Genomic DNA, 12,280 nt, shown 5'->3' on the forward strand with positions numbered 1-12,280 from the left:
AAAACATAATGATTAAACTATTGTTCGACCGCCCCGAGCCAACACATCAAGAAAGTCTCTAGGTTAGGTTCGAACCCTATAAGAAAACTCGGCTCATCCCCAAGTACAGACTCAATTATCACACTCAATATCCGACTCATAGGTTGTGTTCCATCCAAGGCCTCCTCCAAAGCTCGTATCACATCGTCTCGCATCCTCTTTTCTCGCCAATCCCATAGTTGAACCATTAGTCGCACGGTTGATGCCTCGAGCCTTTGTCGTCGTCCACATCAAGCAGGTATAGAGCCGCATCTCGACTGATCACACACATGCTTGTTGTCAAGGCGTTAAGCGCCCCAAACAACAAATAACAAATAGGCAAGGGTCAACTTCTAACACATACATATCATAAGTAGGGTATACTACCCCATCAATCACAAGTTCTTCCCTAAGCTAATATTCACAAATAAGGAAACTATATTAAGTTTCCAGTCGAGTGATTTTGAACTGGTCTCACAACAGAAACCCCACCATTAAGAGAGAATTAAATCCCATTAATAGGAATCAAAGCACTAGTCGCTCCATTTGATATTTGAACTTCACCCTTATTCCATTCCAAAACCCAAGCCTGTGATTTCTTTTCCGCCCACCAATTTCGCTGAATCAATTCCTTTGCAGTGTGTAACGGTTGTTGCAAATTCTCCATCATAATTGCCCTTGTTTCACACCTCTCCTCTGACTCATCATGAAACTTATTCAACAGATCATACGTGTCATCCATGTGTGTATGTTGGCTCTCCGTTTGATCACTTTCTACATTTGCAGCCAAATCGTGATTGTCCACGTCATCACCGGCAAAGTCTGGCCTACCAATCTCATCATCCTCTGTCGCATGTCGTTCTGATCTTCCGTCATCCCCCCACCATGATGTTTCATTGCTATCCTTGTTCATGACTGGAATATTCGACGTCTCTTTACGAAGTACAGACCCCATATTAACTCCACATGGTGAATACTCTTTATCCACCACTATTGACTTCACCAAACCATTCAGTCGAACTGTCTTCCTTTACATTGGCACCAAAGGATCAGTTGTCTCTATTAAAATGCGTGCAAAATCCAACCTTTCTCTTCTTTCTGTTGGTCAATCCATGCAAATATATGTGCCCAACGTTCCAGCCAGATTTTCAAAGAAACGAGCGTTCCATGCTATCATAGGGACCTTTCAGACCCGTATCCATGAAAGTTGAGATGTCCTGGTTTGATACTCATTGCACAGAATAACCCATTCAAAGCGTTCCTCAAGTATGCCCATGGCCTCCTGCAACGTGAACTACATATCCTCTTTAAAATCGAACTCTAGCAACACATTCTGCGCACCCATTGTCCGAATTTTGAAATTTGTTAACCCGTTTCTGATGAAGAAGTCATGCAAACTGTCCAATCCCTGAACAGTATACATGATCACCGCAGTACATCGTTGTATCCACTCGCCATCCTTAGCGATAGTATATCCTTTCCCCTTATTTTCGAAATTATCTTCTTAAAAACCTCGAAACACCAAAACTTTCTCTTTCAAAAGATCAAAACCTCCTTTCTAAAATATTTTGTTTGAAGATCATAAGAACACTATAAGAACACCATGAATTTCTTTTAAGAAAAACCCCCCCACATTCACAAACATCTCTAAGCAACTCGATTAAGATCATTCTCTTATGGATTTGGCAGATCAGCATAAGCTACAACCACAGAGCATATTGTGAATGGCCTAGCTCAAGGCTTAAAAACTAAACTAACCTAAGAAAAGGGAAAATAAAAAGAAAGACAAGAGAGGGAGAGAGAGCTCACGGCTACAATAGGGAGGAGCTTGGTGAGTTGGTGTGAGGAAAATGAGAGGTGAGGCTAGGGGTAGGGCATTAATGGTGAAAGAAAGAAAGAGACAAATTTATCCCCACTCCCTTGCTGATCCACAGCTAGCCCAAGCCCAAGGACCAAATTACTGAACTTTTCTTCCTTGCTTAATTGCTTACAACTCCCTCATAAATCCTACTTTGATCCCTCCTTTAATTACCATTAAAACCAATACTTTTGAAAGTTCAAAACCAAGTTCTTGGCACTTCAAATCAGCACTTTAAATCAGATTTGACAAGATCCTTTAAGGTTTTAAAAACCCACAATCAAGTCCCTCATTCAATGAGAGTCAAGGAGGTCAAACCCTTAATTTTCTCCCTTCATAAAAACTAGCAATCAAGTGGAAAAGAAAAACCACCTTCCCTCATTTTCCCCCTTGCTTGGCCGCCCACCATACCACCATGATCAGATTTTTCTCTCAAAAAAATCATTAAACACAAGGCAAAGTTAATTGTAGGTGATTAAGTGCAAATCACAAGAATTCCCTCTTAATGCACTATAAAACCTCCAATTTGAATTTCAAAAACCACTTCATCCTTCCTCTCTCCTAATACTCGACCAAGCCTTCATTAAGGCTCCAAAATACTTTTAAAAATATTTATTTAATAAATCAAAGGTTTTAAAATAATTAAATACATTTTATTTTCATAAAAACCCATTTTATTTAAATAAAACCCTCAAAAAAATCGAAGAAATGAATATTCCCTCATGGAATATTTTTAGAAATATGTCTAGTACCTCCCCAAGAGGTTTGGCCCACGAAATTATCTTCACCGACTCGTTTCGCCAACTTATCGTCTTTGTCAGGCCGATTTTGACCTAAAAATCGTCGTCGTAGAACCCCAGCAATATTACAGTCAAAACGCTCGTAGTGTCACGTACATCGACGTCCAGACATTACTAAGACCTAATTTATCCTCTAATAATAAATCACATTTTATAAAGGCATTATATCTCACATAGCACAAGTAATTCACACAATATTATTAACTAATATTATTTAAATAATAAGCCAAAAACCGGGTCTTACAATACCACCCTCCTTAAAATAGTTTCATCCTCAAAACTACCATAGAGAGTCACACCACACTTTCACTGCGCACTCTGGTACCTTATGTTGTCTCGATGTGTTGGCCATCGTGTCCTTCATCTAGTCTTCGCGTGACATCTCTAGCGGTATGGTTCCGTACCATTTCCACAAAGGGGAATCCACTTTCCCTTAACGTTCTTCTCATAGACCAACACCAACTACGATTCTGATTACCACTTCTCAATATTAAGGTGATTAGGCTTTATATCTAGAAGATGGCAATTAGAAAAATAACTGGTAAGGCTATTCCAAGTTACTCTCATTGCACTGTCTATAACCTAGACGCTCGTCGTAGAATCTTACGGGACCCTACCGCAAGAACACGACCCAACTGCCTCATTGCTGTCACGCGACAACAACGAAAAGCTTAGGTCAAATAGTTGCTATGCTCATGCCGGTACAAGCTGGTCGGCGTCCCGCCCAGGTGATCCAGATGCAACATCAACAGCTCAGACACGGGAAAACAAACTTTCCGGACACCGAGCTCAAAGGTTCCATCCACCAATTCACTCGTTCGGTGGTTCCATCCACCACCTAGTCCATTCGACGGTTCTGTCCACCATCTGGTTTGTCCGATCTATGGTTCCATCCACGATATATGATTGTTGGTTCCATCCACCAATCTTGTCTTTCCTGATGGTTCCATCCACCATTCCTGCATAACCGATGGTTCCATCCACCATCTCATCGATCTAACGGTTCCATCCACCATCTCGATCGATGCACTCTGATTATTGGCTCCATTCGCCATCCTTTCTTAGCCGACGGTTCCTTCCACCATCTTTACAAAGTGAGGATAATCGAGAATGTAACACAACCATGTAAGACACCACCAAAAACACAGGGAAGACAATGACTAGGTCAGTGTTCTCCCCCGCCTCTATGGCTGAATAATGAGTCTTTAGCACACCAAATCACATAACACACATAAAGCACAAACAATTCACAAAATAATACTAAATATTATTTATGTAGCCGAGTTCGACACAGTACCACCCTCTTAAAATAGTTTCCTCCTCGAAACTACCATGAAAATGCACACCATGCTTCTGCTGCGTACTCTGATACTTATCGCGATCCGACAAGCTATTCTTGTGCTGACTCCTAAATTGTCTCAATGCATAGGCGACTGCCTTCTTTTGTTGCATCATCACACATTCAAGTCCATGGTGAGAAGCATCACAATAAACTTCATAAGGTTCATCTGCCCTTGGAAATGCTAACACTGGTGCAGTCGTCAAACGCTTCTTCAGAACTAGCTTTGCACTTCTCCGTCCAAGCGAACAGTTGATTCTTTCGAGTAAGTTGTGTCAAGGGTCCCATCAACTTCGAGAAACCTTTCATGAAACTTCGATAGTACCTAGCCAAACCCACAAAGCTCTTGATGTCGGTAGCAGTCTTTGGTTTTTCCCACGCCATAATGGCCTCAATCCTACTTGGAGCCTTCATTCCAACCTCGATCTTTGGTAAGCGACAGCCCTTTGTTAAAGCATACTTTTGCATCTTCCTTGCTGATGTCGGCATAGCGAACCAATTTTCCACACTTAAAGGAAGTTACGTCCTTCCATCGAGCTTGGTTCCCTTGGCCATCATGAGATGCAACATTCTAGGTTGCTTCTATCTTTAGTTCCTTCAAATCCTTCGTTGGGTGTCATGGCTTGTTGTAGTTCCAGCAATTGGCCCACAGTGAACTTTGTAAGGGTTGCTTGCCAATGGCCTAAGCCAATTGTGTGTTAGATGGATCGTGTCGTGGAGGTATCTTTCAACCTTCACAAGTTTCTCATCTAAGTTCACAGTCCACAACATCAAACAAGGTTTAAGAGTCTAGGGACTCCAAGGTTTGAGCATCATGGCAATGACGCTCCAGAAAATCTCAGAAGTCAAGCAAACATCTTAGCAAACAAGTTCTACCCAACTCGCTCGGACTCAACTCCTAGGGACCACTAACCCAAAGCTCTGGTTTTTCAACCAAAGCTCTGATACAACTTGTAACATCCCTACATCTTGGGGGTAACTTTATTAGTCTTTCTCGAAAACGTGGGTAAATGTTTAGCCGAAATAAAAGTCTTTTTGAAATATAGCTCACCAATAAAGAAGAAGTAACTTGAGAAGTAGACTGAATAATTCATTTTATTAGTAAAAGCTTTGGAAGCGTACAACGATTCTTTCAAATTAAAAACATAATGATTAAACTATGGTTCGACCGCCCCCGAGCCAACACAACAAGAAGGTCTCTAGGTTAAGTTCGAACCCTTTAAGCAAACTCGGCCCACCCCCAAGCACAGGCTCAATTATCTTACTCAATACCTGACTCATAGGTCGCGTGCCCTCCAAGGCCTCCTCCAACGCTCGCATCACATCGTCTCGCATCCTCTGCTCTCGCCAATCCCATATTTGAACCATCAGTCACACGGTTGATGCCTCGAGCCTTTGTCGTCGTCGACATCAAGCAGGTATAGAGCTGCATCTCGACTGATCACACGCATGCTTGTTGTCTAGGCGTTAAGCGCCCAAAACAACAAACAGCAAACAAGCAAGGGTCAACTTCTAACACACATATATCATAAGTAGGGTATACTACCCCATCAATCACAAGTTCTTCCCTGAGCTAATATTCACAAATAGGGAATTTATATTAAGTTATAAGTTTCACAAGTATGAAGAACTATCTCATAGCTCTAAGTTATTGTTAGTCAATGCTCATGCACATGCAAGCAGACGCTTCGGATATCCATTAAGCCAATCCCTCTTGGAAAGGCAGGACGAACACGACTCCACGATCGGGGTTGGACCTCTCCAACACACCACTGCCCAACAGCTTGAAGATCAAGGTTGGACCTCTCCAACGCACTGTCGTATAACGTTCATCCTTTGTTCAGGTCCATCCTCTGAACGTCACCCTCGACTAGCCCAATCCAAGCACTAGCGGTGGCCAACCAAGCCTAATCTAGGCACTTGGTCCGCAAATGCATGCCATGCAAGTCAGTCATCATCACTAGGCCCTAAGCCTTTCACGTCCATATCATATGAACAAATCTCATAACATAATAACTTGCATGCATATCAAAAAATGTAGCTAGAGCCCTAGTCACATAGGCATGTTCATAATAACAAGAGCTAACATTTATTGCAACAACTATCACATAGCATTTCTGGCACATAAATCGATAACCCTAGTGTCATGTTATGTCTAGCTATCACAATCACAAACAAGATTCTTGGTCGTAGCCGAAGTGCCCTTACCTCGAAGGTACGATTTACTAAAAGTCTCGGGTTTCTCATTCAAGCTAGGTCTACACTCGAAAAGGTCCTACAAAGGAACGGAAGAGTAACGTTACAAATTATTCAATCTAAGCGATAGTATATCCCTTCCCCTTATTTTCAAAATTATCTTCTTAAAAACCTCGAAACACCAAAACTTTCTCTTTCAAAAGATCAAAACCTCCTTTCTAAAATATTTTGTTTGAAGATCATAAGAACACTATAAGAACACCATGAATTTCTTATAAGAAAAGCCCCCAACATTCAGAAACATCTCTAAGCAACTCGATTAAGATCATTCTCTTCTGGATTTGACAAATCAGCATAAGTTGCAACCACAGAGTATATTGAGAATGGTCTTGCTCAAGGCTTAGAAACTAAACTAAACTAAGAACAAGAAAATAAAAAGAACGACACGAGAAGGAGAGAGAGCTCACGACTACAATAGGGAGGAGCTTGGTGAGTTGGTGTGAGGAAAATGAGAGGTGAGGCTCTCAATTTATAGTGGGAGGCTAGGGGTAGAGCATTAATGGTGAAATAAAGAAAGAGACAACTTTATCCCCACTCCCTTGCTGATCCACGGCCAGCCCAAGCCCAGGGACCAAATTACTGAACTTTTCTTCTTTGCTTAATTGCTTAGAACTCCCTCATAAATCCTACTTTGATCCCTCCTTTAATTACCATTAAAACCAATACTTTTGAAAGTTCAAAACCAAGTCCTTAGCACTTCAAATCAGCACTTTAAATCAGATTTGACAAGATCCTTTAAGGTTTTAAAAACTCACAATCAAGTCCTCATTCAATGAGAGTCAAGGAGGTTAAACCCTTAATTTGCTCCCTTCATAAAAACTAGCAATCAAGTGGAAAAGAAAAACCACCTTCCCTCCTTTTCCCCCTTGCTTGGCCGCCCACCATACCACCATGATCAGATTTTTCTCTCAAAAAAACCATTAAACACAAGGCAAAGTTAATTGTAGGTGATTAAGTGCATTAATCACAAGAATTCCCTCTTAATGCACCATAAAACTTCCAATTTGAATTTCAAAAACCACTTCATCATTCCTCTCTCCTAATACTCGACCAAGCCTTCATTAAGGCTCCAAAATACTTTCAAAAAATATCTATCTATCTATACTATATATAAAGGGAGAGTTTCTTCAACCTTGAGGGCAAAACGGTCATTCAACAATTAATTTTAAAAACTATGAAAGTTGGGCATGGTTATTTTGGTAAAAAGGAAATTTATTTCACTTAGATTAAATCTCAGTCGTTGATTCACAAGCATTAGAGTTACATATAAGAAATTAATTTGGAGTTACATACATTTAAGAAATCAATTTATAAGAAGTTATAAAAATACAAACCTTTCAATTACATAATGATGTTACAACAACCTTTCATATTCTACAATCATATTCTCATATAAAATAAAAATGTCTTAAATGTGCATATTGGCTAAAAAGTGATAAAAAAAAATTAATGCAACCTAGAAGTTACATATAAATCAAGAATTAATTTAGAAGAAGTTGAAAAATTTGTAACCTTCAAAATTGGTTTAAAATCCTACATCAAAGTATCTAATCATGACACAAAAATAAGTAATTAAATCCAAAAGAAAAAATCACTCAACTTTTACAACTCCACTCACATTTACTTACTATATAAATAACAAAAAAGTATTCATCTTAATACACAATTTCCCACTCAAACATCTTTATCTCTAAAACTATTTCTCACCATTTAGCGTTGTTGCATATGCCACAGTCTCAAATAGATAACTTGCTTTGCAAAAGAATCATTGTTGATCGGCCATCACAATTAGGCTGAAAGATAAAGCTCGCAAGCATAATTCATCAAACTATGGATCTTGACCAACGACACAGGTAAGCTTTTTACATGTCAATATATATAATTTTAACATTCATAAATCCACCATTTTCATATAATATCTACTTCTAACATATAATCAAATCAATCGAGCCAAGGAACATATGCGAGAATTCAACAATCGAACATTTCTAATGGTATGTTTCCAAAAAAAAGAAAAAAAATTATTTGAGTTGTTTTGTGTAGGTGTTTGATTATCTAAACTGACTTTATATATTTCCTAAATATTCTTTTAAATGGAAATATTTGAACAAAACAATGCAGCTGATCAAAACACAAAGGTACGTATCTCCCATGTAAAGGCCTTAGCACGAAGCCAAAATTCACAGGTTTAGAGAAATCATGTCAATGAAACAAGAAGTAAGAATCTACCACTTAATTTAATTTAAGTTTGTAATTATTTTTGTTAAATATATATATATATATATATATATGTTCTAGGAATGAACATTGAAGATAGGGATAGTACCTAGAGAGTGGAAGAATGTGCTAGAGAGAGAATGAGAACGCTGAATTTCATGTGTTATTTCATCAAATGAGCAAAAGTCCTTTACAATTGGTATCTACCTCCTATTTATAGGGCGTGGGCACTACCTTTTGGGCCAATTGGACCTCTGAGGTTGAGGCCCAATTTAAGGCCAAGCTCTCGCCTTCAGGCGGGCTGAACCCTGGGCGTTGCCCCTCTAGGGGCTCGCCCAGTCCACTAGTCCACAAGACACTGAGCTCGAAGTATAAGAGCTAAGTGTGTCTTTTAAATGCTTTTACATGCATCCTATGGTGCACTGGGATCTAAGCTGCCAGCATAGCTTGAGAAAAAAAGAAGAAAACTACGTCGCCAACATGGCGTAAGCGAAAGGAAACAAGCATCTTTAGCCGCCCAGTCCACTGGTCTTGGCGAGCAACCCAGCTCGTCAAGTCCACAAGTCCACAGGCGGCGGGAACGATCGTTTTGTACTGACGATTAGTCGGAGTCGGCGAGCTAGATGACAGGTGTTAATCATATGCTGATCATCCAAGCGTTAGCTGGCGATGCCCTCGGCGGGCGACTAAACTCCATTGGCGACACCATTTGTTAGGCGATGGCATTTAGTCTTCATGGTGGCGGGGCCTTTCGCGCTTTCCCTTTTTTCAAAGAACCTTTCAAATCTCTAACTGCCCCATGTGATATATGTCAGTTACGTCAATTTCCCTCTTTCTCCGCAACCGTCACCTCACTCCTCATAACTTGTCCAATCATGCGCCGTAACTTCCCATCACACGCGTCCCATTTCCCAAAAGCCATAATGACTTCCAACCTTCCACACGCGTCCAACACGCGTCACCCTTCCAGCTTCCCCCCTTGCCTATAAAAACCCTTCTTCCCTACAATCATCCCTTTCCGAGACCTCTCTTTACTTCCCTAATCGCTTACCAAGCTCCCTCTTCCAACTTCCGCTCTGGTGCCGTCGCTTTTCACCCTTTCCGCTACCCACTCTTCACATCCTTGCCCGGTGAGCCCCTATTTCCTTATCTCTGCATCTTATCTCTACTCGTCTTTTCCTTTTCCTCATTGCATTGTCAAAGATGGCTTCAAACCCTAACTCCCCTAATCACATCTCTTCCTCTTCTGGGAGCGACCCCGACTCTACTGCAGCCGGCGGCCTCCGTTTAGAGGTCCCGGAGATCCCTCCTTACCGACTGAAAACTTTCGCGACTTTGCCCCTTCCAGTCCAAAGAGCACCCACCCACGAAGCTATAGTCCAACCCTCCGTTTTCCAGGATAGTGATCTTATCGTGGAATTCGTGAGCAACCTTGGTGGTTTATCTGACGATGACGAATTTAACGCCAAACTCAGGATTTGGCCCTACAGTGCTGAGGACCGCCCCTGGCTTCATAAGATCAATGGCGACGTAAAGAGATCTCACTTTTTCTTTGTTTATGAGTATATGTTTGGCGAGCTTGGAGTCAGGCTTCCTTTCTCGCCCTTCGTTCAAACCGTCCTCCGCGATATCAATGCGGCTCCTTCATCCGGTGCTTCGAGATCTTGTGCGCCGCTGTTGGCACCGCCTCATCTCCCACCAGCTTCTTCTACCTCTACGATGTTGACCCCAAGTCCATCAAAGATAAAGGATGGATCTCCCTAAAGGCCCGAGCCGGTCGTAAGTGGCTGAACCCTCATAAGAGTAACGCGAAGTCCTCCTTCGCCCGACGATATTTCCGCGTGGCGGTTCACCCCGCCTATCCCGAGGCTTTCACCCTTAGGGACGGGACTGCCCTTTTTCCCCTTTACTGGACGGAGAAGCCCAATGGGATTACCGACCCTTCAGAAGAATCTTTGTCTCTCAATGACAAAGCCTTTTTGAATCTCCTCGCCCCGCTTCCTATCCTTGACTGCTCGACAGTCCTTGATGGCGCTCGCCTCTCAAGGACACCCAAATACTTAGGTCACATATTTATTCTCACCATCGCCAATTCTCTTCTCACCCCTTATGTTGCTACTGACCCTCTTTTCCCCGAAGTTCAACACTGAGGGCGACGGGAAAAAACGGGGCGGTGTTGAGAACCAAGCAGAGGGCGCTCAGGCCCCCAAGAGGAGGAGATTAGTCAAAGGCTCCTCCGCCAGCTCTTCCAACCCCGGCGCTCAACCCACCGCCGCCGCTGTGACCAAAGGCAAGAAAGCTGCCACCACCGCTGCCATTGCAAGCTCCAAGTCTCCAACTGACGGGACGAGCCAACTCCCCGCCGCCGAAGCTTCCGCCACCGCGGCCACTGAGCCTGTTACTGTCACAGCCCTCGATTCTGCTGCCGCTGGTACAGCCACCGGTGTCGCCACCGGTGCCGCCTCCAAGTCTGCCACTATAGGCGCCACAACAACAACCGTCGACCAGTCGTCAACTGCTGGCCTAAGCGCCGCAGCTGCCGCTACATGCTCCAATGCTGCCGCCGGGGAGAAAGAAAGAGAAACAGAAAAAGAAAACCCAAAGTCTCCCCCGTGCCAAGTCACACCTCCTAGCCCGCCTCCCACGAACGATGAGCGTTCCTTGTCTCCCCCGCCTCGCCAAGAAGAAACACCCTCTCCCGATGCCGCCACTACTTTTGAGGCAGCCCGGATTGAGCAAGCCCCTAGTAACAGAGGTGGTTCTTCTAGCCACTTCAGCATGCTACCCAATGCTATTGAGCCCTCAGAGTTCTTGCTCACTGGCCTCAACCGCGACGTCATAGAGAAAGAAGTGTTGAGCCGAGGCATTAACAAGACCAAGGAAGAGACCCTTGCCTGTCTTCTACGCGTTGGGTGTATCTTCGCCCACGCGTTTGACAACTTCAACTCCGCAGCTGCTGAAGCTGAACGGTTGAAGGCTGAGAGTGCTGAGCACCAAGAAGCCGCTGTTGCTTGGGAAAAGCGCTTCGACAAACTGGTGGCGCAGGCGGGAAAGGAGAAAGTTCATGCCGACAAGTTGATTGGCGCGGCGGGAAACAGGATCGGTGAGCTGGAAGACCATCTGAAGCTGGTGAAGGAGGAAGCGGACGACCTTGATGCAAGCCTCCAAGCTTGTAAAAAAGAAAAAGATCAAGTAGAGAAGGACTTGGCCGCCAAAGGCGAGGCGCTGGCTGCCAAGGAGTTAGAGCTTGAAACATTGGGCGCTGAACTGGAGCTAGCAAAGAAGGCGCTGAGTCCTTGGCTTTGGTGAAGGCAGATCTGGAGGCGATGCGGGCTACTTCTGAAAAGATCAAGAAGGAGAACGAGGCTCATGGGGCAACCCTCGTCACGAAAGATGCTGAGATTACTTCCCTTCTTGCGAGGATCAAAGAGCTAGAGGGCGAGCTATCAGTGGAGAAAGCCAAAGCCACTGAGGCGAGGGAACAAGCCGCCGACATTGCCTATGACAGTCGCGAACGGGGCTTCTACCTCGCCAAGGACCAGGCTCAACACTTGATCCCGAATCTTGATTTTAGCGCCATGGGAGTGATGAAAGAAATCACTGCTGAAGGATTGGTTGGTCCTGATGATCCTCCTGTAAGATCAAGTTTTGATCTAGTAGTACAACTCTATGTTTTGATGATTACAGGTTAACCTTTTGATATGAACAATTGTGGTACTCTAACGTGTTTTTCTGAGTGTGCTATTTACAGGCTCTGACCTCTACTCAATCTCACACGAATCAGAAGCACTG

The 12,280-nt window shown here is 43.2% G+C and overlaps 1 protein-coding gene across 1 annotated transcript; it reads left to right on the top strand.

Annotated features, from left to right (window-relative positions):
• Positions 1-10,597: 10,597 nt before the first annotated feature.
• Positions 10,598-11,797, top strand: LOC130737385 (uncharacterized). The gene has a single exon (XM_057589130.1). The coding sequence runs from the start codon at positions 10,598-10,600 to the stop codon at positions 11,795-11,797; it is 1,200 nt and encodes a 399-aa protein (XP_057445113.1).
• The last annotated feature ends 483 nt before the right edge of the window (positions 11,798-12,280 follow it).

This window comes from Lotus japonicus, chromosome 1 (genome assembly GCF_012489685.1).
Source record: "Lotus japonicus ecotype B-129 chromosome 1, LjGifu_v1.2".
Lineage (NCBI taxonomy): Eukaryota > Viridiplantae > Streptophyta > Magnoliopsida > Fabales > Fabaceae > Lotus > Lotus japonicus.

What these genes read in the sequence shown, in the direction of transcription:
- LOC130737385 (XM_057589130.1), top strand. Translation starts at nt 10,598, where the DNA reads ATGTTGCTACTGACCCTCTTTTCCCCGAAGTTCAACACTGAGGGCGAC.